Genomic DNA, 27,519 nt, shown 5'->3' with positions numbered 1-27,519 from the left:
ATAGGTAAATTCTTCTCACTGGAGACCTCTAACCATATAGAGAAGGGAAGCCATGTAAAGTCCATACAAGGAGAGGGATTCTGGAAAATGTAATTTCTTGCTTCCCTTCTATACGCTCCTGATGCAAAGCCTTTACTATCTTATATTATACTTAAACTCCTTAACAAAGCATTATACAGTCTGGTTGCTTCTAACCCCGTAAACATTCACACATACTCTACCAGACTGACTGTGCTCTGGCCACACTGGCCTTCTTTCAGTTCCTTGAACACACTGATTTTTCATCTATGGCTTAGTAACTTCATCTTTGGTTTTGCTGTTTCTATTGTGAAGATATGGCAGTGGTTAAAAAAAAAAAAAGAAACAAAAGAAAAATATATATATATGACAAATCCCAGTTCTAAAACAAGCATCTTGGAACCAGAAGTGGAGCAGAAAACCAATGCGGTGAGTAGAGCTAAACCATGAGCCCAGGTCCAAAAGTGGGTGATGGCAGCCAGGAGTATGGCATCTGATGGGTAATAGGTACTAAAAAAATGCATGCTTGAGATGGAGATTGGAGCCAGGCTGAGTCTTAAAATCAAAGGCAGGATGAGTTTCTACAACTCCTGAACGAAGGCTGGCAGCTGTTGCTGCCCTTTCCCAGGTGCACAGCTTATACAGAGCGGCAGGCCTACGGAGGCAAGAGGACCCAGACATCACTTGGAAACTGGGCACGAACCACGTCACCTGCTGTTATAGCCCCAATATCCTCTCAGGGCAAGCACTCTGAACCAACGCATGAAGCCTGGTTCTGGCTTGGTTCGGGAACTAGACAAAGACAACCACAAAATAGCTGGATAGGGAGAGAGAAGCATAAAAGGAGGAAGAAGACCAAATGTTCTTTTATTCAAAATGAGACTACAAGTCAAAATTCCACAGTTTGTAAAGAAATCAAATGGTAATTAACACACCCAATGCTCAAAGCTTAAAGTCAGAGGATTCTCTGTCTTAAGAGTCTCTTAAGTCAGAGGACAGCGTTCTACCATGCCTGATAGAAGGATGGGGGAGGAGGTAGAAATACATCCAAATGTCTGACTCTAATAGAGACTACTGGTTGCCTTCTAATAGCTCTTCTTTCATAGTAACCCTATCTTACTGAGTAACAAAATCCTGCACAAGGCAATTATAGCCAGTCAAAAGATGACTTTTCTCAGCTTCCCTTGCTACTAAGTATCACGGAGTTTTGGCCAATGAGAAGTGAACAGAAGTGTTGCGAAGAACTTCTGCAAATTAACCTGAAAAGCAAAGGGATGAGTTCCTATTTTTTCCTTCCTCACTTGCTCTTTTCTGCTGTCTGAATGTAGGCAAGATGGCTGGGGTCATTTTAGACCACCAACTGACCTTGAGGATAGCAGTTCTGTACTAGAGATGGTGTGGTAGCAAAAACAGAGGTAATAATAAACCTCGATATTGTTAAGATGGCAATATTCCCCAAACTGATCTACAGATTCAACTCAATCCCTATTAAATTCCAGCTGGTTTTTGCAGAAACTGACACACTGATCATAAAATCGATATGGAAATGCAAGGGACCCAGAATGGCCAAAACAATCTTGAAAAGAATAAACAACGTTGGAAGATTCATACTTGCTGATTTCAAAACTTATTTCAAAGCTACAGTAATCAAGACAGTGAGCTACTGGTATAAGAATAGACATATAGATCTTATATCATATAGATATAAGAATGGAATTGAGAGTCTAGAAATAAAACTTTTTATTTATGGTCAATTCATTTTCAACAAGGGTGCCAAGATCACTCAGTGGGGGAAAGAATAGTCTCTGCAACAAATGCTGCTGGGATAACTCAATAGCCACATGCAAAAGAGTGAATCTGAGCCCCAACCTGCAGCTAACTGGGCTGTGGGTCCAGTGAGACTACTGATGCTCTGTCACCCAGGGCTGTGCCAGCAATGTGACAGTTTACAAATCTCTCCCCTCAAAAATCAAATAAATTTGAATGCTTATCTCATACTATATGCAAAAATTAACCCAAACTAAATGTAACACCTAAAACTATAAAACTCCTAGAAGAAAACTCCTAGAAGAAAAGTAAATCTTCATGACCTTGGGTTAGGCAATGGCTTCTTAGATATGACACCAAAAGCACCAAGAAAAAAAGAAAAAACAGATGAACTGGACTTCATCAAAATTAAAAGAACCTTTGTGCTGCAAATGATACCATCAAGAAAGTGAAAAAACAATCCACAGAATGGGAGAAAATATTAGCAGAAAATATATCTAATAAGAGACTTATATCCAGAATACACAAAGAATGCTTACAACTCAATACTGAAAACATAAATAACCCAACCAAAAAGTAGGCCAAGGATATGAATAGATATTCCTCCAAAGAAGATATAAAGATGGCCAATAAGCACATGAAAAGATGCTCAACATCATTATCTATTGGGGAAATGCAAATCACAACCACAATGTGATGCCAATTCACACTTACCCGTGTGGTTATAATCAAAAACACAGATAACTATTGTCGGCAAGGATGTAGAGAAATTGAAACTCTAATACATTGCTGGTAGGAATGTAACATGTACAGCAGCAGCTTTGAAAACAGTTGGGCAGATTCTCAAAAACTTAAACACACGGGCTTCCCTGGTGGTGCAGTGGTTGAGGGTCCGCCTGACGATGCAGGGGACACGGGTTCGTGCCCCGGTCCAGGAAGATCCCGCATGCCGCGGAGCAGCTGGGCCCGTGAGCCATAGCCGCTGAGCCTGCGCGTCCGGAGCCTGTGCTCCGCAACAGGAGAGGCCACAGCAGTGAGAGGCCTGCGTATCGCAAAAAAAAAATAACAAAAAACTTAATCACAGAGTTGCTCTATGAGCTAGCCATCCAACTCCTAGGTATATATGCAAGGGAAATGAAAACATATGTCCACACAAAAACTTGCATACAAATGTTCATAAAGCTTTATTCATAATAGCCAAAAAGTGAAAACAACCCAAATATGTCAACTAATGAGTGGATAAATAAAATGTGGTTTCTCTACACAATACTATTCAGTCACAAAAGGTATGAAGTACTGATACATACTACAACATGGATGAAGCTTGAAAACATTATGCTATGTGAAAGAAGCCAGTCATGAAAAACCACATATTGTATGATTCCATTCATATGAAATGTCCAGAAGAGAGAAATTTATAGAAACAGAAGTAGAATAGTGTTTGCCTAGTTCTGGGCATGGCAAAGGGACAGGGAGTGGGAGAGCTAATGGAGAGTGACTGATAATGGGTACAGGGCTTCTTTTTGGAATGATGAAAATATTTTAAAATTAGCTTATGGTGATGGTTGCACAACTGTGAATATACTAAAAAAAAACCATTAAATTTACACTTTAAATGGGTAGATTTTATGAATTATATCTCAATAAAACTGTTTTTAAAAATCAGGGGAAATGGACTATTCATTAATGACACAGTTAACTGATTAGCATACAAGAAAATATTAGATCCTTACTGCACACTATATACAAAAATAAATTTCAGGAACTTTCCTGGCAGTCCAGTGGTTAAGACTCTGTGCTGCCAACACAGGGGTTGCCAGTTCGATCCCTGGTCTGGGGAACTAAGATCCCACACACCGCGTGGCGTAAAGTTACGTAAAGTAAAAGTATAGTAAAGTGAAGTAAAATAAATAAAATAAATTTCAGGTGAATCATATATCTAAATGTGAAAAGCAAAAATTTAATGCTTTTCGAAGATAAGCTTTATGACTTTAAGGTAGAAGAGGATTTTTCTGACAAGATACCAAAAAACACTACTCACCAAGAAATATTTTAATAAGTTGCATTACAATAAAAACCTCTGTCCATTGAAAGACACCATGAATAAAATTAAAACAAACCACAAACTGTAAGAATATATTTGCCACTGATAATAAGAAACAAAAAGATTAGTATCCAGAATTTGTAAACATCTCCAACAAACTTTATTAGTAATCTGGGAAATGCAAATAAAAACCACAGTGAAACACTATGGCCCATCAGATTGGCAAGTACATTTAAGTCTGATAACACCTGGTACTGAGCTGGCCCAACAATTCCATTCCTGGGCATGTTGCCTAGAGAATTCTGCTAAATATCCAAAGAGGGTTCATTGCTGTATTGCTTGAATAGTGAAAAACTGAAATCAGTTAATATATCCAACAGCAGGAGAAGATTTTTTTTTAATTGTGGTTTATTCATGCAGTGGAATATTTCATGAATTAATTGGTGTTTTATTTCACCAGATGAAAACCTTCTGCACTACAATCATTCCAACCATGGTCTGAATACTGAGTTTCTCTATTACGCACGAAAATTTAAAGTGAACATGTTCTTTGATCTCATAACCCTACTTTTGGCAATTTGCCCGAAAGAGACAATTATACAAGTGAGATAAATCTTAAAATCATAAAGTAAGCTGCAGACAATACAAGCAGTAAATCATTTTTAAATTTTAAAATGTATAAAACAATACTACATATATAGTAAAAATAAATAAATTATGCACGAGAATAATAATCACCCAATTCAGAACAGTGTTGACACTGGGAAAGGAAAGAGAGAGAAAGATAAATGGGGACTATGGGAAGATAAAGTAATTTCAGTTGTAGCTCTAAATTTTTACTTTTTAAAAGCAGACTGAATATGGCCAAATAAGATTTGTTAAATTTGGGCAGTAAGTACACAAGCTTTCTATCATTTTTTGAATACTTCTGTATATTTAAAGTCCATTTAAAAAATAAGAACACACGTAATTTTTTTTAACTAGCTCTTTTCTACTTTCTGGCCTTTACCAGTATGGCTCCCTCTGCCCGAATTCTTTATGCGGTGGTTGAGAGTGGGGGAAAGAGTCAGATTGCCTGGGCTTGAGTTCCAGTGCTGAGTTGATTTAGGGAGATTCTTAACCTCTTAGTTCCTCAATTTCTCTTTTGAAAATTGGGTATAATAATAGTATTGACCTCATAGGGTTGTTACAAGGATTAAATGTGGCCAGTATATGTAAAGCACTATAACAGTGCCTACAAGCATTTAATAAATGTCTGCCATTACCATCACCACCATCACCATCATTACTATCATCATCACCATCATCACCACCATCACTATTAAATGTCTTTGTCTAGTCAATTCCCATTCGTCCTTCATATTTTAGGTATCAGTTAAAATATTACTTTTCAAAGAAGTCTACCCTGACTCTACAATATAAATTAGATTTCATAGGACCCTGTCCTTTTTTGTCCATGCACTTATTAGAATTTATAGTTACATATTTATACGTGTTTTAATTTGTTTAACATCTCTACCACATTTGAACACAAAAGTTCTTGAGGGCCAAGGCTGGGTATGTTTTATTCACTTTTTTATATACATTGTCCAGTCTAGGCTGGACAATGAATAATAACGGTATAGATTCTGACTACTTGTTACATGAATAAATACACGAATCATTTTATCATCTGACCAGTACGCAGCCATTGAAATTATGTTTATGAAGGATTTACAACACGGAAAAACTTTTGGCTTGCTTAGTGGAAAAACTAAAAGGTACAAAATTATAAATATGATGAGTACAATGCCATACAAGTAACAACAAAACCAAACCTATAAGTTGGGGAAAAACAGGGGAGATGTACATTCACTTTGTTGTGAAATCACCACCTTTATCTACTTTCAAAACATTTTCAACACCACCAAATAAAACCCTGTGCCCATTAGGTTGTTACTCCTAATTCTCCCCTCCCCCAGCCCCAGCCACCACCAATTTGTTTTCTGTCTCTATGGATTTACTTATCCTGGACATTCCATATAAATGAAGTCACACAATATGGGACTTGTTATGTCTGGTTTCCTTCACTTAGGATGATGCTAGTGAGGTCCATCTACATTGTAACATGTATCAGTACTTCATTCCTTTTATGGATAATTATATGTATACGCCACAATTTATTTATCTATTCATCCTTTGATGACTATTTGGGTTGTTTCCATCTTTTGGTTATTGTAAATAGTGCTGCTATGAACATTCATGTACTAGCATTTGATTATGTTTTCATTTGGGGGGTGGGGTATATATCTAGGACTGGAATCACAGGGTCATATGGTAATTCCATGTTTAGGTTTTTTTCTTAGGAATTGTCAAACTGCTTTCCAAATCTGGTATGTATCATTACACATTCACAACAGCAACGTTAAGAGTTCCAACTTCTCCACATCCTCACCAACACATATTATTTCCTTTAAACAAAAAATTATAGCCATCTTAGTAGGTGTACAGTGGTATCTCAGTGTAGTTTTGATTTGCATTTCCTTCGTGACTAATGATATTGAGTACCTTTTCATGTGCTTGTTGAGCATTTGTATATCTTTGGAGAAATGTGTCTTCAAGTGCTTTGTCCATTTTTAAATTGGGCTGTTTGCCTCTTTGTTGTTGAGATGTAGGCACTTTTTATATTTTCTGGGCACTAGACCCTTAACAGATACATGATTTGCAAATATTTTCTCTTTTTCTATAGGCTGTCTTTTCACTTTATTGGTAATGTCTTTTTGACACACAAATGTTTTCAATTTTGATGAAGTCCAATGTACCTATTTTTTTCATTTGTTACTCTTGCTTTTGGTGTCATATCTAAAATTTCATTCAAAATCAAAGGTCATAAAGATTTACCTCTATATTTTCTTCTAAGAATTTTATTGTTTTAGCTCTTATATTTACATTATTGATTCATTTAATTTTTATAAATGAAGAGCAGAAGAGGTCCAACTTCATTCTTCTGCATGTGGATATACAGTTGTCCCAGCACCATTTGTTGAAGAGAATATTCTTTCTCCATTCCATGGTCTTGGCACCTTTGTTGAAAATCAGCTGGCAATAGGTGCAGAAGTTTATTTCTAGACTCTCAATTATAGTCCATTGATCTATATGTTTATTCTTATGCCAGGATAAACTGGCATAAATTACTGTAGCTTTGCAGTAAGTTATGAAATTGGGAAGGTGCCAAGTCCTCCAAAGTTGCTTTGTTGTTGCTGCTGCTGTTTCGATTGTTTTGACTATTCAGCGTCCCTTGCAATTTCATATGAATCTGAGGATCAGTTTTTCCATTTCTGCAAAATGCCACTGGAATTTTGACAGGGACTGCGTTAAATCTTTAGATAGCTTTGGGCAATACTGCCATCTCAACAATTTAAGTCTTCCAATACATGGACATGTGCCATCCTTCCATTTATTTAGATCTTCTTTAATTTCTTTCAACAGTGCTTTGTAGTTAGGGTGTACAAATCTTTCACCTCCTTAGTTACATTTATTCCCAGGTATTTTATTCTTTTTTATGCTATTATAAGTAGAACTGTTTTCTTAATTTCCTTTTTGGATTGTTCACTGCTGGTGTATAAAAACATAACTGATTTTGTGCACTGATTTTGTTTCCCGCAACTTTGTTAAATTTGTTTATTAGACCTAGCAAGGTTTTTGTGAATTCTTCAGGGTTTTCTGTATATAGGATCATGTCATCTGTGAACAGAGATAGTTTTACTTCTTTCTTTCCAATTTGGATTACTTTTATTTCCTTTTCTTGCCTGATTGCTCTGGCTAGAACTTTCAGTATAGTGCTGAATAGCAGTGGTGAAAATGGGTATTCTTGTCTTGTTTTTGACCTTAGAGAGAAAGCTTTTAGTCTTTTACCACTGAGTATGATACTACCTCTGAGGTTTCACATACGCCCTTTATCACGTTGAGGAAGTTTCCTCATTATTTGTACTTTTTTGAGTGTTTTTGTTATGAAAGGGCATTGGATTTTGTCAAATGCTTTTTCTGTGTTAACTGAGATGATCGTATTTTTTTCTCTCATTCTGTTAATGTTGTGTATTACACTGGTTGATTTTCTTTTATTGAACCATGCTTGCATTCTTTGGATAAATCCCAGTTGACAAGAGAGTACAATCTTTTTAATGTGCTGTTGAATTCAGTTTGCTAGTACTTCGTTGTGAGTTTTGCATTTGTATTCATAAGGGATATTGACTCGCAGTTTCCTTGTGGTGTCTCTGTCTGGCTTTGCTATCACGGCAATACTGGTTTCACAGTATAAATTAGAAAATGTTCCCTCCTCTTCTATTTTTAGGAAGAGTTTGAGAAGGACTGATGTTAATTTTTCTTGAAACGTTTGGTAGAAATCACCAGTGAAGCCACCTGGTCCTGGATGTTTTCTGTTGGGAGGTTTTTGATTTCTGATTCAATCTCTTTATTTTTTAAAAGATCTTTTCAGATTTTCTATTTCTTCTTGAGTCAGTCCTGGGTAATTTATGTGTTTCTAGAAATTTTTCCATTTTATCTAGGTTATTTATTGGTGGACGTTGCTCATAGTTTTCTCTTATAATCTTTTTTTATTTCTGTAAATTTGGTAGTAATAAACACTTTCACCTGATTTTAGTTATTTGTATCTTTTCTTTTTAATCAGTGTTGCTAGAGGTTTGTCAACTTTGTTGATCTTTTCAAAGAACCAACTTTTGTTTTCAGCATGCTATATATATATATATGTGTGTGTGTGTGTGTATATATATATATATATATATATATATAGCATGCTGAAAGCATGGATATGTATATATCTCCAACAAGCCCACACTTGATCAGGGTCTCTCTTACTATCTTCCACCACCCACTGCCCACCCAGCAACCCAGGATGAGGCCTCAGTCATGTCCTCCAATCAGAATCTGCCACGTCAAGCTTCATGGGTTTCTTCTCATGCCACTTGTGCCGGCAAAGAGCATTATCTGGGTTTCTTGCAGTTGGGTACAGCATAATGCCCTTCCCTGGGACACCTCAGAAGACATAGGCAAATAGATGATGTCAGCGGTAGGAGAGGAGTAGCTATGGCCCTTAATGCCATGTATGAAACCTCATTCTGTAGGTACTTGCCCCATCCTCCTACTACTCACCATGCCTTGGGGTGGGGGGCAGGTAATGGTGGTGAGAGTGAATTCTAGCTTCTCATTCCCTAGAACCAGCCCCCAACCCACTGCTGTCATGTACTGAGAGGCAGCTAAAAATGCCTTCTAAGTACTCTATTCTGACCCATCCCCAGCCAAGGCTTCCTCCCCAGAGCAGGCCACTTCTGAGGCATCTAGACTAAGATCTGATTCTAGTCACAGAGTAGTTCCAAGTACCTGGGCTACAGAAGAACACAGCATTATCTCCCTACTACACAGTTCAAGTGACATCACCTTAAGTCACCTGAGGGGGCTTCATAGCAAGTGAATGTATTCAAGATTCTGACTTCACATCTATTTCCCCAAAGTTTATTTGGCCTGAAGGTATGGAAACATCCAATCTGCTACCCTTACACTCTTAAATTAATAAATACTTAAATTACCATTTTTGATGACATTTTTATTTCTATTTTTCATCACATGTTCTAGTCTGTTCTTGGTTCACTTGGAGATGGTAGTGAACTTGGACAACGAAGGAGAAATTCATGTCTCGCCTCTATTACTTGACACTTTTCCAAAAATCAGGTGTAGTTTCTGGGCTTTCCTGCTGTGACTATATGCCCTGTTGTGTTGCTTTGTAACTTGGAACAAAAACAGTAGGAAAAGTTTGCACAATTTTTATTATGAAGACATGACCAGAACATGTAGGAACATATAACTGTGCTTCTTCTACGGTTATTAGTCCAGATCATTGTTTTTAACCAAAACTGACAATGTAAAATCCTAGAACTCACTAATCTATTTTAGTAGGTCACAGGAAGCAGGCAAACTATAGAAACCACAATCAACCAAAACCATCGTTGTTGAAAAACCAGCAACAGTTTATCTTCTAAATGTGTCAACTGAACAAATCCAACTGACGATGTCAAGGGGGCATCTTCAAAGTTCCCTCAGGTTGTTGATAAACCTTTCCTATCTCCTTGCCCCAGCAGCATTCTCTCCAGCCATGCTTTTCCCCATGTTTTCATTTGGTTGAGTAATGCCATCCATGGAGGGGCAGAGAGGTTCTTGGAACACACCTAACTTTCAGCTTCAATGGTCTAACCCCCAACTCAGCTGCTGACCTTCAGAGTATGAATAAACAAGAATCTTAAACTTCTCATGGCCAGTGTTGGTCTGGTTCTTCCCTCTTCGTTCAGGGAGCATGAACTTTTTTTTTTTTAAATAAATTTATTTATTTATTTTTGGTTGCACTGGGTCTTTGTTGCTGCACATGGGCTTTCTCTAGTTGCGGCGAGCGGGGGCTACTCTTCATTGCAGAGCACGGGCTCTAGGCACGCAGGCTCCGTAGTTATGGCTTGTGGGCTCCAGAGTGCAGGCTCAGTCGTTGTGGTGCACAGGCTTAGTTGCTCCATGGCATGCGGGATCTTCCTGGACCAGGGATAGAACCCATGTCCCCTGCACTGGCAGGTGGATTCTTAACCACTGTGCCACCAGGAAAGTACCAAACTATTTTTATTTCATTGGTTTACAGAAGAATTGAGCAGCTCTTCATTGCTGGCCCAGGTCACCTTGAGATGACCACGGCCATGCCTTCCATGTGACCCTGCTTAGTCAGCAGTCACACTAGAGACAGGAGGCTGGTGGTGTGTTTTCCTCGAAGTCTGCTCAAAAGGTCATACTCCTTTGCCAGACTGAGAATTTCAGAAACCATGGACCCAGTGCCAACAAGTAGATGTGGGGTTCTCAAGCTCAAGGAAAAGTATCTTTCCTAATTCTTTCCACGTGCATAAAGAATTCTAAGGTGTACTTACTTCAGTTTCCAGTTTTACGACTGTCTATATGGACCATGTGAAAACAAAGTGACAAGAAAAAAAATGTTTGACTCGATAGCTGTGTGGGTATTTGCCATTCTCCCCAGATCCACTGAGCCCTGGGAAGCTGACTTTTATGGGTTACATCACCTAGACTCCCTGCTGCTCCCTCTTCTAGCTGGGTTCAATCACCAGGAAGCACTGGCAGGAGATCAGAGTGGGAGCAGGAGGTTAGGGTACTTTCTGATCCTGCTCTCCTGCCTGGCGTAACTTCTAGTAGTGCCTGTATCCTTCAATCTTCAGCTAGCAACAGGGTTCAGGTGACACTGTTTTTTCTTTTGACTCTTAACAGCTCCCACTTTTGCTAGCATCTCTGGGCACCTCAACACCCCTACACCCCTGCTGGTCCTTTTAACCCCACCAACCCCTCTGTACACACTCTCATCCTTATCAAGTCTTCAAAATCTCAGCTGAGTGTGTCTTCTGTTCCCTGCCCTAGAGATAAGACAAAGATTTGAATCCTGGCTCTACCACTAACTACCTCTATACATCTCTCTGTTTATAAAATTACAGAGCTGGAATCAACGATGTCTTGTATGTAGACAGAAATAGTAATAGAGTAGTCGTAATCAGCAACAGCAAAATTCCTGGGTCTTGACCTTCCCCATCACAGTCTGACTCAAAGGAACTAGCAGCGAGATGCTGGAATCAGGAGATTCCCTAAGTGGAAGTGGACCCAGTAACGCTGGGGTGAGTATCACCCATTTTATTATTGAAACCTCAGAAAGACCCTTCTGATCCCTGCCCAGAGACCGCATTAGGAGATAACTGGGGAACTTTCCCTGTTCCTGTTCACGCAAGGAATTGCTTCTAAGGAACAACCTGAGGCCCTTTTGCTTAGCACGAAAAACAGGTCTTATGCAGGATACGTGGTCACAACTTATTGAAATCTAGAAAGGACACCTGAACTTCCCTGAGTGTTTTACTGTTATTCACTACGATTTACTGAGAGCCTACTACACACCAGGCACTGTATTAGCCGCTTTACATTTATTTAAACCTCACAGACCCCAGAGGCCTTATTATTTGTTTCATAGCTAGGGAAATCAAAGCTTAGAAATTTGTCTAGCCTACAGCATGAGATCCTTCTTTCTATATGGCCTATCCTGGAAATGTCCCGTGTGCATTTGGGAAGAACACGTATGCTGTTGTTTGGTAGAGTTGTGTATATACATCTGTTAAATCTGGTTGGTTCATTGTGTTGTTCAAGTGCTCTATTTCCTTACTTCTATATGGTTGTTTTATCCATTACTGAAAGTGGGGTATTGAAGTTGCCAATGATTACTGTACAACTGTCTTTAGTTCTGTCAGTTTTGGCTTCATATATTTTGATGATCTGTCATTAGGTGTAAATGTTTATAATTGTTATATCTTCTTGCTGTATGGAACCTTTTATTAATATATAGTGTCCTTCTTCATTATCTCTTGCAAACATTATCTCTTGCAAACTTAATGTCTATTTTGTCTGATATTAGCATAGCTACCTCTGCTCTCTTTTGGTTAAGATTTGCACGGAATATCCTTCACTGTCAATCTATTTTTGTCTTTGGATCTAAAGTCTCTTATTGACAGTTAGACCATGTTTTTGTTTTGTCAATTCATTCTATCATTCTCTATCTTTTGATTGGAGCGTTTAATCCACTTACATTTCAAGTAGTTACTGATAAGGCAGGACTTCATTCTGTCATTTTGCTATTTGTTTTCTATGTGCCTTACAGCTTTTTTGTCCTTCATTTCCTGCTTTACTGTCTTTGTGTTTAGTTGACTTTTTTTTGTAGTGGAATGTTTATATCGTTTTTTATTTTCTTTTGTATATGTTCTATAGCTATTTTCTTTGTGGGTACAATGAGGGTCACATTTAACCTCCCAAAGTTTTAATTTAAATATATAGCTTAACTTCAATAACATACAAAAACTCTTTTATCTGGGAATGTCCTAATTTCTCCCTCACTCTTGAAGGATAGTTTTGCCGGCTATAGGAAAAACATTTATCTTATTGAGAATCCCTTGTATGTGACAATTTGCTTCTCTTTTAGTGTTTTCTTTTAGCAAAACTTCTTTCTGAGGAGTGGAACCTATAACAGCTAAGCACCTTCTTACTAAGGACATCTCTGACACAAGAGACCACTGAGCCTTCCCTTTTCATTAAGAAGCTGTATCTAAATAACATTTCTAACGAAGTCCCAAATCCTTGATGCCACTGAAATCAGTGCATATGGTCACACAAAACGTAATTATATTTCCTCCACCATCACCAACAGCCCCCATTAGCATTCATCTTCTTGGGAAATGAAATTCTGATGTGCTCGTTTCATGCAAATTATTACTGGCAGAAGAGAGTGGAAGATTTCCAGATATAGAGACCCACAAGATAAAGAAGCCCAGAGCTGTTAGACCCAGGAGCAGACACAGGGTGTGCCTAACTTACCCTCAAGGTTGCATAAGCAAGATTTCAAAATTAATTCTACTCTGGAGACTTCAACCTAGTATACAATGTTCCTGGCTGGAAAAGAAGAACTATATCATTCTTTTTTTCAAATCTTTACCATTACTTGCCCTTGTATCTCCGCCTTCTCTTTCTGCAGGAAACTTTATTTCCTACTTCTGCACACCAAGTTTCTACCTCCAGATCTGTTTGGTTCAGTTGCTGAGAAGCCTGACACACCAGTGCCACTTGGAAGAAGCCATCTACCGGTGAGCTGGGGGTGTTTTTTCTATCACTTTCTGAACCAAAGGCTCGAAGCACCTCAGTGCTAGAGATGCAGGGACTGGGAGCACCCTGGGGGTCTCCACAGCCCAGGAACTTGGGAGATGATCAAGAAAGGAGAAACGGGTGGAGGGCAGCATCGGTACCAGGAATGTCAGAGATACCCCAATGGCAGTGAGGAAGCGCAAAGTGGAGACCCCCCTCAGGGCTCAGGCGGTAGGATAGAGTGGGCTAAAAGAAGACAATTAAGAAAGTAGGACAATCAGGTTTCTCAATTACTGCTCCTCTCACTCTGCCCCTCCCAGCCGCCAAGGACTGTGAAGAGCTGGAGCTTTCTACCTCAGATTTTCCCCCCTCCAGTCCATATACGTGATAGTCCAGGCCCTGCACCAAAATGCACCTCCTGCCTCAATTCAGAGGCTGAAGTGAGGGATTCACTTTTCTGGGAGGCAGCTTTTAATCAGTTCTGGATGATGTGTCTTGACAGTTCAAAGTGAAACATTAACCAGTACCCTTCAGCTCCCTTGCTACGTGTCGGCTGTGGTAGGAGCTAGGTGTACTGGGGTGACATGGGAATAGGGAATAAAAAGGAGAAGGTGGCTGGCACTTGAGAGGCCAGGGCAGGTGAAGAGCAAAGCATAGGAAACACATGGTGGATGTGGCTGGGGCAGTTCACCCACAATCTGAATCACCAGAGTGAGGGTCTGGGCTGTATATTTGTGACTGACAGGCTTCCTGTATGATACTTAAAGCCAGCATTTCAGAGTCACTGATCCAGTCCACACTTTCCTGTACAGATGAGGAGACTAACCTATAGAACAGCCCAGAGGGCCTGCTGCAGCTAAAAGGCTGTGTGCAAGGATCTCCAATATTTTAGTCTTTATAAGATCTCCCACTGGATTACCTGGGAGTCTAGTCCACAGGATAGCCCTTTGTTTCTCAGAAGCTTGTAGCCTGCTAGTTCGCTGTTATTCACTTTTTCAATTGATATTTATTTAGCAGCTTCTATGTGCTAGCCTGGGTTCTAGGGCACCAAGATAGCTCATTGGAAAACAAATCTCTCTGCCCTCATGGAGCTCATCTTCTGGCGGAAATGTCTCTGAGGGTGTGTGTGCGTGTGTGTGTGTGTGTGTGTATGTGCTTGTGTATGTATGGGTCGGGCACGCTTGTATGGGAAAGTGTGTGGATTTTAAGGCTAAAATGCCAAAGAAGTTCTGTTCAAGGCATGGAAGAATAACTAGAAAATCTGTTACTTGTCCTTCTACATCCATCTCTGCTCTCAGAGCCTGAAGATGAAAACCCCTGAGGGCCTTTGAAATTGTATAGTCCAAGGTTCAAATTCCAGCTCGGCCATTACTTGCTTTGTGAGTTTGGGAAAAATCATCTAATCCACCCATGCTTCTATTTCTTCACTTGTAAAATGTATACTGATCTCACAAAACGGTTGCAAGGATTAAATTAATTAATGTACGCAAAGTATTTAGCATAGCACTGGGAGCTTAAGGAACACTCAATTAATTACTATAGTTTTAATTCTTTAGATGGATACATTTTTTTCCCCGAGTTTGATGAGAGGTATTATTTAGTTGCTGCTGATTTAAAGAATCTAGTTCAGTGCTGTGAAATTCAAAATCTGTGAAATGTATCAATCACAAGAGAAACTGAAGAATAAGGTGTATACACAGATAAAAACAAAGTCACAGTCATTGCCAGGAAAAAATGAATATTCTTGAGAACCAATTCTAATGATGTTAGTTGTCACACTTATTACGAGTTTTGTGTATTTTGTCCATGAACATTTATTGGTGCCTCCTTTAGCCAGGTGCCATCATAAGAGCTGAAGACAGAAACATGACCTAGTCCTTGCTCTCAAGCAGCACACAATGTGTAGAAGATAATGTGCTTATTTAGAGGCACACACAATGTTATGAGATAAGAATGATTTGACAGAGGAGGTGGGTTGGGCTTCACGGAGAACGGGAATTTGAGCAGGATGTATTGCAGGATGAATAGGAGCTCACTAGCCATTTTAAGCAGAGGGGCAAGCATGTGCACAACCACTAAAGCCTGAAGGAAATGATGAGTCTGGGGGAAATGGAAAAAAGATGGGTATGGCTGGAGCACAGGATCTGGGATTTGAGAAGTCATTAGAGATGAAGCTGAGAAGAAGTGAGCTTAGAAAAGCCATGATGAGTAGTCTGGGCATTGCCTTTGAGGCCCCGCCACATACAAATCGTGGGGCTACTCCAGTTTTAAACTGAGAAGTGCATGATCCAATTTCAGCTTCAGAGAAGACAGACTGAATGGGAGCATGGCTAAGAATAAGGCATGAACAAATGAAAAAGCTCAGCAAAGCCACAAGTGAGAAGTATAGGAGGCAAGAGAGTGGCAGTTGAAAGAGATGCAGAGGGGAGGACTCAGAGGTGTTTACGAGGGAGAATTCATAAGACTTAGTTGCAATAATACAAAGCATTTCTCTGTATCAGATGCTGCACTACGTCTTTGTTTCCATAGCAACTCAGCTTAGTTATTATTTTATACATGAAGAAGCTGATAGTTCAAGAAGTAATTAGCCCCGAATTACACAACTGTAGTTTGGAAGCAGGAGTCAAATCTAGGTCTTTTTGGCTCCAAAGCCCTGGCTCCTAATCTTCTGAAGAAGAGGGGACCCAGGACAATGTCAAATCTTACTTCTTAAGTAATGGAGTAAATGACAATAGCCAAGATAAGGAATCTACGAGTTGAAGCAACCTTCCAGGGGCGTTCAGTTTGGGGTGGGCTGAATTTGAGGTGGCTGTATGATACCCACTTTGCTCTCTGCTGTATCTCCAGTGCCTGAAATAGAGTATGGCTCCTGGCAGGTGCTCAATAAATATTGGTTAAATGAATAAATCCATGGGGAGATATGCAGTCGGCAATGGAAAATTCAACTCTGAGGTGGGACTGGAAGGCAGAGCTTTGGGAAGCATTAGCCTACAGGAAACTTAGAACCTTGAGATTAGACAACACACTTCAGGAAGAACTTTGGAGCAAGGGTAAAGAGGTAAATGGTAAAGAAGTGGGAGCCAAGGATGGTGCCTGGGACTCTTACAGTGTGGTCAGAGGAAAGAGACACCAACAAAGAAAATGAAAAAGAAGGGGTGAGCCACTTTTTCTCCTGGAAGCCAAAAGTTTTTTTGTGAGTTTGTTTTTTAACTTTTTTGGGGGGGGGCCTTGATATTCACTGTAATATCAAGATATTTTGATCCTAGTTCCCTGACCAGGGATCGAACCCACGCCCTCAACAGTGAAAGCATGGAGTCCTAACCACTGGACAGCCAGGGAATTCCCAAGCCAAAAGTTTTAAATGGAAGAAGTGAGCAGAAGGATCAAATGCTTGATGAAAAAGAAACTGAAAGCCAGCGTGTTTAAAAATTGGGTTGTCATTGCAACCCTGGCAAGAGAAGTTTTCTGATGGAGACAGAAAGTTGAGAGAGATATCAGAACACTCTGGGTGGCAGGTAACAGAAAATGCAAATCATAGTGGCTCATTATGAGCATCCCCAGAAGCCCCCAGCGGAGTCCCCTTAAATACTATCATCCAGGAATGGGTCACAGGCCTTGTACCACTGCAGAGGAGCTAGAGAAAGCAAGTGTCCAATATGGTCAGCCTTATCACGAGAGTCAGGCTCTCTGGGAAGGCCAAGGGTGTTGGGAAATGGCTGTGAGGAGATGACTGGTGTCTGCAACCAGGAATAAGGGGAAGTGATGAACTAGCACACACGTTTCAAGGAGATGGCTGTGAAGCAAAGACAAAGCCTAGGACGTTGCTTAAGTGGAGCAGGGACCTTGGTAAGATTGGGGATCGCAGCCGTTGTGTTGTGTGTCATCATCTAGTCCTCTTGTTTACAGGACAAAGGAAAATGGATGGCAATGATACGTTTCCCCAGTTCAGCCACAATGTGCTTTCCACATCTCATTCTCTGTTTACAACGAATATCAAGGGGAACGATGAAGAACCCACCACCAGTTATGACTATGATTACAGTGAGCCCTGCCAAAAGACCACTGTGGGACAAATTGAAGCCCGGCTCCTACCCCCGCTCTACTCGCTGGTGTTCATCTTTGGTTTTGTGGGCAACTTGCTGGTCGTCCTCATTCTGATCAACTGCAAAAAGCTGAAAAGCATGACTGACATCTACCTGCTCAACTTGGCCGTCTCTGACCTGCTGTTCCTCCTCACCATCCCGTTCTGGGCTCACTATGCTGCAGACCAGTGGGTCTTTGGGAACGTGATGTGTAAATTTTTCACAGGGCTGTATCACATTGGTTATTTTGGTGGAATCTTCTTCATCATCCTCTTGACAATCGACAGGTACCTGGCTATTGTTCATGCTGTGTTTGCTTTAAAAGCCAGGACGGTCACCTTTGGGGTGGTGACAAGTGGGGTCACCTGGGTGGTGGCTGTGTTTGCCTCTCTCCCAGGAATCATTTTCATCAAATCCCAAGAAGAACATTCTGGTTATGCCTGCGCCCCTTATTTTCCACTAGTATGGAAGAATTTCCATACAATAATGAGAAGTGTCTTGGGCCTGGTGCTGCCACTGCTTGTCATGATCGTCTGCTACTCGGGAATCCTAAAAACCCTGCTTCGGTGTCGCAACGAGAAGAAGAAGCACAAGGCCGTGAGGCTCATCTTCGTGATCATGATTGTCTACTTTCTCTTCTGGGCTCCCTACAACATCGTCCTTCTCCTAAGCACCTTCCAGGTATTCTTTGGCCTGAGTAACTGTAAGAACAGCAGTCAGCTGGACCAAGCAATGCAGGTGACCGAGACCCTGGGGCTGATGCACTGCTGCATCAACCCCATCATCTATGCCTTCGTCGGGGAGAAGTTCAGAAGGTATCTCTCTGTGTTTTTCCGAAAGCACATTGCCAAACACCTCTGCAAACAATGCCCAGTTTTCTACGGGGAGACAGGAGATCGAGTGAGTTCAACATATACCCCTTCCACTGGGGAGCAGGAAGTCTCGGCTGTTTTGTAGAGGAGTAGCAGTTCACTTGTTATTTTCAAAGGGAGACAGAAATCTATATACGATGATAAGCCTCCACAGCTCGTTGAAGAATAGAGGACTCTAAGTCTCTAAAGCAAGTGCCCAGGAACCTCAGGGTTGTGTGAACCAAGACAGACTTGTGTCATTCCTTGTAGAGCCAACATGTGCTCAGGGAATATTCCAGAACAACTGTGGGCAGAGACCTGGACTCTCCAACGAGCTCATCGCAGTTCCTGGAAAATGCCACTTTGCCTTGTGCTTTTGCTCTTCCCCCCCTCGTCACCACTTTGCTCACTCTCTGATTCTATCAATCTCTTTAATCAGCTGGAGGTGGGGAAGAGAACGAGACAGGCACAGGTGAATGGAACAAGGGGGAGTGGGGTCAGGACCAAGGAGGAGGAGGAGGAAGTGTCAACAAGGCTGAGCCTGGACGAGGATGCAGGTAAGGGCTTTGCTCTCCCTTAGCACCATCTCCTACTGTATTTAACTTTGGAGGCTTCCCCAGCTCATGGAGAGCTTAGGAACTGTAAGAACTTTCTAGAAGCTTTGGTTGGGTCCATGATCCCCCTTCTGCTAAATGCATGACACATTTCTGCTTTATTATGGTTTAGCTATGACAACCACGCACCCTACATTTGAAATCTATTCAGTATCTTGCCCCATTGTTCATGTGCTTCTTAGGCCTCATTCCCCTATACAAAAATTTACTAAAGGACTTCCCTGGTGGCACAGTGGTTAAGAATCCGCCTGCCAATGCAGGGGACACGGGTTCAAGCCCTGGTCCGGGAAGATCCCACATGCTGCGGAGCAACTAAGCCCGTGTGCCACAACTACTGAGCCTGCGCTCTAGAGCCCGCGAGCCACAACTACTGAAGCCCGCGCGCCTAGAGCCCACGCTCTGCAACAGGAGAAGCCACCGTGATGTGAAGTCCACACACTGCAACGAAGAGTAGCCCCTGCTCGCCGCAACTATAGAAGGCCTGTGTGCAGCAACAAAGACCCAACGCAGCAATAATAAAATATAAAATGAATAAATAAATCTTTAATATTTACTAAAGTGTTTATAAAAATATGCATAATCTTTAATGAGATGAAAAAATAAAGCCCTCGCTTGGAAACGGGAGGGTTGGAGGTCGTGATTATGAGAAAGGGGTAGGCACTAGTGAGTTCCTCCATCAGGAGTGGAGGGGTAAGCTCGCAGCAGGATGTGCAGGAATGTTTCCAGAATCAGCTAAGAGCAGAAGCCAGGAAGGATGCGTTAGAACACTTAATAGGCCTCATGTCTCTGGATCTGATGGTGTCTGTTTCCTTGTGGCTCTTCCTGCTTTCCTGCTGCCGCTGCCCACCTGTCCCCCTGCAGCCTTTATCACATAACTCTGCCTGGAGGATTACCCTACTCCAAAAGCCAGTTTGTAGCTGTCCAGGAGAGCAGCTTTGGGGAGAATGTGAAGGAAACTGTGCAACAAGAACCCCCTGTTGGGCCCTGGAGAGGGAAGACAATTGGTGAGGATACTGGGGTATGTGCTCAGAGCAGAGTAGGGGCGTGTCTTGGAAATCAAACATCGGCCTGTAACCTCAGGGTCTATTGCCAGGCAGGGCAGGCCTAGATGAGGAAGACGCTAGATAGGGTGGAAAAAAATGTCTTCCAAATTACCTTCCAGCACCTCATTTTTGCATACAGGCAAAGAGTTCAGATATACACACACACACATTTTTTTCAATGTAAAGTAAAAATTAAAGCTGAAAACTGCAACTTGCAATTGTGGTAAAGTACCACTTTAAGAGTTACTATTATGCCATGCCTAAAAATACTGTATTAGTCATAGAGACAATTCTGGTGTTGGTGGAGCACGTGGTATGTTTGGGAGACCACCGGTTCATAAATAAATGTTGATTAGGGAGTTGGAGGTCTCTGATCTGTGGATTTACTAGCTTACGGTGATGTAGCATCTAAATAATCTCAGTCGGATCACAGCACACACTCCACAACTGTCATCTCAACTGTCTTTATTCTCTCTGACTTGCTACCAAAAATCTCTTTTGCCTTGTTAGGAAGTCTAGGAAGTCATGGATTTAATCCTATTTGAATGCTTCATGCCTTGCCAGTGTCCTTACTGATGCTCAAATGGTCCCCTCTTTGGCCGGTGGGAACTTCTAATTCAAGCTGACTCCTAATCAAAGCTTTTAAATCCTATTTGTAAAGGAGAGGAATTGGAGAAGCTCACTTAAATAAACAGAGATTTTCATCTTGGCTGAGCTAAGAATACAAATATATGTTAGTGCATTTCCTATCTGATGCAGGCAAGAAACACAAGGCTCCTGGAACCTGGCAACTGGGGAGCTGGAAGTTACTATGGTTTTACTTTCTTGCCTCATGGCTAAAGAAGGTTTCAGAAAGATGTGTGTGTGTTGCAAGGGAGGGGGGCGGTGCTTCACCTGCAGATATTTATATTATCCTAATGAATGCATTAAATTTTGTTTTGATGATGATGAAACATAAATATTGTTTTAAAAAACTATGACTTGGGGCTTCCCTGGTGGCGCAGTGGCTGGGGGTCTGCCTGCCGATGCAGGGGACGCGGGTTCATGCCCCAGTCCAGGGGTATCCCGCATGCCGCGGAGCGGCTGGGCCCGTGAGCCATGGCCGCTGGGCCTGCGCGTCCGGAGCCTCTGCTCCGCAACGGGAGAGGCCACAGCAGTGAGAGGCCCGCGTACTGCAAAAAAAAAAAAAAAAAAAAAAACAAACTATGACTTGGAAAATGAATCAGTACTCTTAACTATATTGTTTTAAAAGAAAAACTGTCTGATTGCCAACTACCCTGTCCTTCTTCTCCCAAAACTCTGACAACCACCATCCTATTCTTTCCATCTATGAGTATGATGATTTTAGATTCCTCATATAAGTGGAATTATGCAGTTCTTATCTTTCTGTGATTGACTTATTTCACTTGGCATCCTGTCCTCCAGGTACATCCATGTTGTTGCATATTGCAGGATTTCTCTCTTTCTTAAGGTGAAATAAGATTCCTTAGATGTATTAACCATATTTTCTTTATCCATTTATCAACATGCATAGAATTTCAGTTATACAGGATGAGTAAGTTCTAAATATCTGTTTTACAACAGTGTGCCTACAATACTGTATTGTACACTTAAAGATCTGTTAAAAGGGTAAATCTCATACTGTATTCCTACCACAATAAAAGTCTTTAAACTGCCTGCTTTGTTATGTTGTGGTACGACAGACTGTCTTATGGTTCACAGCTTTTCACTCCCTTCCCCCTGTCATTACACATGCTAGTCCTTGCCGTGTGACTTGCAGCGTGCCCTTCAAGAGGGACCCCCACCCCCAAGCCACAGCCGGCTCAGCCAATAGAAAGTGAGCAGAACTGACAGTGTCGAGTGACTGGGTGGAGCCTCTGGCTCTCCCTGCTCAGCCACAGGAAGGCCCGTCCCAGAACACAAGTTCAGCCCAGGTGCCTGGTGAGTGAGCGGGAAGATGCAGAGAGCAGAGCCAGGGCCCCGGCCACAAAGCGGCCCCAGGTCACAGGAGTAAGAGGTCCATGTTCACTGTGGTACGCCCCTGACTCGTGGGGGTTGCCTGCTAAGAAGCAGAAAAGGTAACAGATGCATAAGGCAGCTGGTGCCCTCAGAGGTAAAATTTGGAAAAGTGTCTATTTGTTTTTCCATCATGAGATTCACTGTGACAAGCACACCTGAGGATCTACCGTGTGCCAGACTGGCGCGGGTTCATAGCGACGGATATGTTATTCCCATGCTCTTAGACTTCCTAGTCCAGGGATGGCTGATGGGGAGGCGCGGGGGAGAACAGAGTATTAATAATCACAATGCACTGTGCAAAGCACAGAAACAGAGGTGCACGTGTAGTTTGTTGACAGCCCCGAGGAGAAGGTGACTAACCCGGTGACAGTCCTGCATCACAGTTACAATAGCTACAGTAGGATTTTATTGCCACCAAAGAAACTGCCACTTGAAAGTTGCCAACTATCTCCATATCTAGAAGTGGAAGAAACCTCAAGTCTCCTTTATTCTAGGGAGAACGTTCGAAGTGGGCTGAGTTAAGCAAATGTCAGGAAAAATGATCATTCCAGGCGATGGGTATCTTAAGACTTTTGGTGGAGCTGGGGCTTGACACAGTCCACCCCATACCAACCTCTTCGATCTGTGACAACTGGGGCAGTTGGAGCACTTTTTCAGAGAGGCCCTGCAGCCTCCTGGGAGTAAGCCATCAAGACCCTATCTCTCCACTTTCACTTTTTCTCATTATTAAAATTTCCCTGGGAATTCCCTGGTGGCACAGTGGTTAAGACTCCGCGCTCCCAAGGCAGGGGGCCTGGGTTCGATCCCTGGTCCGGGGACTAGATCCCACATGCATGCCACAACTAAGAGTTTGCATGCCCAACTAAGGAGCCCTCGAGCTGCAACTAAGGAGCCCGTCTGCTGCAACTAAGACCTGATGCAACCAAATAAATATTAAAAAAAATTTTTTTTAATTTCCCTGACGGGGCTTCCCTGGTGGCACAGTGGTTGGGAATCTGCCTGCCAATGCAGGGGACACGAGTTCGAGCCCTGGTCTGGGAAGATCCCACATGCCGTGGAGCAACTAGGCCTGTGAGCCACAACTACTGAGCCTGCGCGTCTGGAGCTTGTGCTCCACAAGAAGAGAGGCCACAACAGTGAGAGACCCACGCACCACAATGAAGAGTGGCCCCCGCTCACCGCAACTAGAGAAAGCCCACGCACAGAAACGAAGACCCAACACAGCCAAAAATAAATAAATAAATAAAATTAAAAAAAAAAAATTTCCCTGACAAACTGAAATGGCCTCAGGTGAGATTAGCCAGCAGCAAAGGCCACCAAGGGCTGCCAAGAGGAAACTCAACACGAGCGAAGAGGTGTCTGGGCTGGTGAGCTGACCTCTACAAGGCAGCCCATGAATTCAGGGGAAGGCTGGCCCTGGGTGTGGTGAGTGACTGAGATTGGAAATTTCTCCAGACGCCACCCGTCTAGCACCATGTTTATAACTTGACATCCTTGGGATATCCTTGCTGCCTCACGGCCACACCATCTCCACCATCACCTGTCTCCAATCTCCCTTCCCTGCTCAGCTGGTTTGCTGCCCAGTGGATGCCCCACCCAGGAATGAGGCACTGGCCTCCCCTTCCCGCAAGCCCCCATTCCTCACATGGTTCTTTCAGAGGCCCCTCCTTTGGCTTTGGGGAGAGGAACCCCACCCTCCTTCCCATCAACCCCACCCACTTCTATAACCCTTTCCTGCCCAAACTTGTCTCCTTACACAGGATGGGGTGAGAAGGGTTGTCATGGTGACTAGGGGCACAGGGCTGATTCTGTTACTCTTAGTAAGGCCTGGGGGAGGTGTGTGATCCTAGGTGTCAGTGGTTTTTTGGTAGAACTTCCGGGTACTCAACACCTCTTTGCCCTCAGCCTCAGGCCATACATAGTTGCCAGCTCTGGGACAACAGGAAAAGTCCCACATATCATGTTATGTAGAGAGCCGAACACATAGCTGCAGGTATGACCTGACCCACTGAAGACCACAGAGGGTCTAGTATACACCTTAATCAGCACCTTAGACATCTGTTACCGCACATAAGGTTACATCAGCGCCATGTCTGGGCAGTGATCTGAAAGAAATACCCAAAATGCATACAGCAGACTTCCCAGCAGAGTTAAGGGGTTTCCACCAGGTCTGGACATATCTAATAAAGCGATGAGGTGGACAGCCTGTAAGTGTCTACTTGGTTTGATGATTTGCACAGGGTGAGGGGGACGTGGTGCATGGTCTGGGAAAAGGGTCATACTGGGAAGGGTCTAGCGAACAGACACAGTGGGAGTGGAGAGAACAGCATGGTGGCCTCCCAGCCCCGCTTGCCACAAAAGGTGTCTGGGGTAGAAGGTGAAGGGACACTGGGAGTCATGAGACCCCAGCATCACTGCTGAGGCACATGAGTGCAAAATGTAACACTGGTTGGAGCGGGGGAGGGATTCTTCCTACTTCTTCGAGGACTGTGGGGATTCTCTGGCTCTCCTGGTGAAGGGGGCTTTGGGGACACTGGGAGCTTCCTCCTTGGTGGAGATACCAGAGCACTGACAGCAACACTCAAAACATGCTGTCCATGTGAGTGAACCAGGGAAAGGGCTCAACCGCCTATTAACAGAGCTCTGTCACATATAGTTACTGCATTCTGTTGAACGAAAGAAACCAGAAAGAGGACAGTCTGTGATGCCATTTATATGAAGTTAAAGAAGAGGCACATCTAATCCATGCACAGAAGTCAGAGTGGCCCCTGCCGCTGGGTGGGGTACAAGGGCACTTTCTGGGGTGACAAGGCTACTCCCTATCATCTGGCTACAGGGTGTATGTGTATCAAAACTTCACCAAGATGTACACCTGGGTCTAGTGCGCTTTGCTGCACGTAAGTTATACCTCAATAAAAATAATAATTAAAGAGCTGCATTTATAAAGAATTTTTAATAACATGAGGACATGCCTATACTGTAATCTTTAGCAAAAAAAAAGCAGCATAAAGAACTGGAATGTGTGTGAGAACAATTAATCAGAAAGTATGCATGGGAAAAGGTGTGGATTAAAACACATCATGTGTTAAGAGGGACTGTTTTGAGATTGTGAGAATGTCTAATTTTTTCCGTACTTTCTATTGTTCTGTTTTTCCTAACTTGATACAATAAGCATGTGTTGGTTTTAGAGTTAGACACCTGTTTTAAAAACGAAAAGATTCACTTGCTATTTTTTCAGTCCGTCTCACTGTTGACATTGACCTAGAGTCAGCGTGAGCCCCTGTCTGTTCGTGTGAGCTGCTGTGTGTCAGGGTTTCAGCTCATTGAGCTCATGCAGTTGGCCCTTTGAACCCAAGGAAGAAATTCAATGTCCTCCCCATCTTGTGGATGAAGCTCTGAGTCCAGAGAGAGAAGCAGCCCTCGGAACTCGGGTGTAATGACTCAAAGTGGAGCAGCTACTGGAAGCCTGGCCAGCACCCCACAAGGAGGGCTGGGCATCAAGTCCAGAGCAGCAAACCAGTCAAAAGATCATTTCTCATGGAGAGTCTGAAGCCCATACATAACAGAACCAGAGCCCTGCAAACTGGGAAACTGGCAGGGCCAAGGTAAAAAAAGAAGCGGAGATGGCAAAACTAAGTCACAGCATGATACACTGCTGGTTTACTGTTGCTATGGGACAACATGGGACACAGGAAAAGTCCCACATATCATGTTATGCAGAGAGCCGAACGTAGAGAGAGACGTTCCCATGGGTCCTCCCTTCCTTGTGCATCCCTGGGATAAACCCCTACCCCAAGAGGTGACCTGAATGTCCCCCTAAAAGGGGGTCACGCACCCTGCTAAGCTGTGCTTCCTTGTTTCAGCCTGTGAATCCTCACCCTGTATTGCCCAAATGTGGTATTTTCCAAACCAACTTGGCCATGGAGTCATTTTGTATTTAAGGGGAGAGGTCCCTTGGGGACCCCAAGTCTAGCACATCATTTCACAGAATGGGGAAACAGAAGCTCAGAGAGGGGAAGTATCTTGCCAAGGGCACACAGCGAGCCAGCAGCCCAGTATGGGCAACTTCGAGCCTGCTCCACTACTCCACGCTGCCCTCTGGGGGTGAGTGTGCCCTCAACTCCACAGCCACCCAGATGACAAGACCCACAGAACACAGGGCAAAGCCCCAGCTCCACATGGTGAAGTATCAATAAAATACAAAGCAACCAATGCCACACACAGAAAAGCAACATTTGTCTGGCAGCATCTGAGAGTTCTACCCAGTGTATTACCACTGAACATAAGGCTTCTCTTCAACCAGCCAAAACTATATTCCCCATTTCCTGTGAAATTCTGTATTAATTTATTTGCTACACATTTTGTGAACGCTTTCTCAAGCATACTTTGTACGTCGCTGCTTAACTAGCCCACAGAGAGCCGGTACCTACAAAAGACTCTACAACTCGTTCTGTCATTTGATCTCAACCACAGATCTGTCGAGTAGGTTTGTGTTTGGGGCTTTTTTTCCCCCCATTTTACAGGTAAGAAAACTAAGGTCTGGAGAGTTTCAGTAACTTGTACAGATCAAGTAGTAAAGAGTGAAGCTGGGTGTTAAGTCCAGCCTCATGACTAGAGTCCAGTTCTCAACTGCTGCCTCTTGTATGAACTTGAACATCTTCTTCGTAACTCACTGTCCTGGTTGTGATTACCAGCTGCTGGGTCCTTCTGTGCTTTTCTGGCTTTTCCCAGCAGTCATATCCCTAATGGCACCAGCGGTTAGCTTCTCCCTTTCAGCTTCTATTTTGCTGATACTAATATGCTCTAGACAAGGACCCCACAGGGAACGAATTTTTTTAGAATTTTATATAATAAATCTCTCTAAGAAAGGATCACTGAATGAGTAACTAAGAGTCTGATGTTTATTGAGTGTATACTATGTGCTAAATTCTGGACATGGATGCCTCATGTAATCCTCCCAACAAACCCATGAAGCAACTACCATTATTCAGCCCACTCCACAGATGAGAAAGCTGAGGGTAGGGCGAGGCTTCGAGCTCAGGCAACCTGACTGTAGAGGCCACTTCCACAGGTTTGGGGTCTCCTCAGATCACAAGCCAGTGCTTCTTATTCTGTGGCGCTGGCTCTCCACTATGTTCTTGGTTTTGTGGTCTACAATTAAGATTTATAGATAAGTAACCAACCACCAAGGAAGCCTGGGGTGACTGCATATAATATTGAAATCGAATCTTGAACTTGACCCTATTCTTCTGCCATTTGTTGCCTGTTTTGTGTTGAAAAATTCTCACAGAAATTCCAGATAGACTGTATCCTTGGAGTGAGGAACTCTGCTGCCTACATCCCTGGCAGAATACAGGCACTCACAAATGCCTGCTG

The 27,519-nt window shown here is 42.6% G+C and overlaps 1 protein-coding gene across 1 annotated transcript; it reads left to right on the top strand.

The window, feature by feature from the left end:
* Nucleotides 1–13,502: 13,502 nt before the first annotated feature.
* On the top strand, nucleotides 13,503–18,573 carry LOC309967422 (C-C chemokine receptor type 2-like; the record flags this gene model as incomplete). The annotated part of the gene is made up of 2 exons (XM_082848071.1): nucleotides 13,503–13,536; nucleotides 17,441–18,573. Exon 2 carries the CDS (start codon nucleotides 17,452–17,454, stop codon nucleotides 18,571–18,573), a length of 1,122 nt encoding a protein of 373 aa, XP_082704197.1. The 5' UTR covers nucleotides 13,503–13,536; nucleotides 17,441–17,451.
* Between the last annotated feature and the right edge of the window lie 8,946 nt (nucleotides 18,574–27,519).

Source organism: Leucopleurus acutus, assembly GCF_964270905.1.
Source record: "Leucopleurus acutus genome assembly, chromosome: 10".
Lineage (NCBI taxonomy): Eukaryota > Metazoa > Chordata > Mammalia > Artiodactyla > Delphinidae > Leucopleurus > Leucopleurus acutus.
The sequence above is the reverse complement of the archived record's forward strand: the minus strand, read 5'-3'. Positions and strand labels throughout refer to the sequence as shown.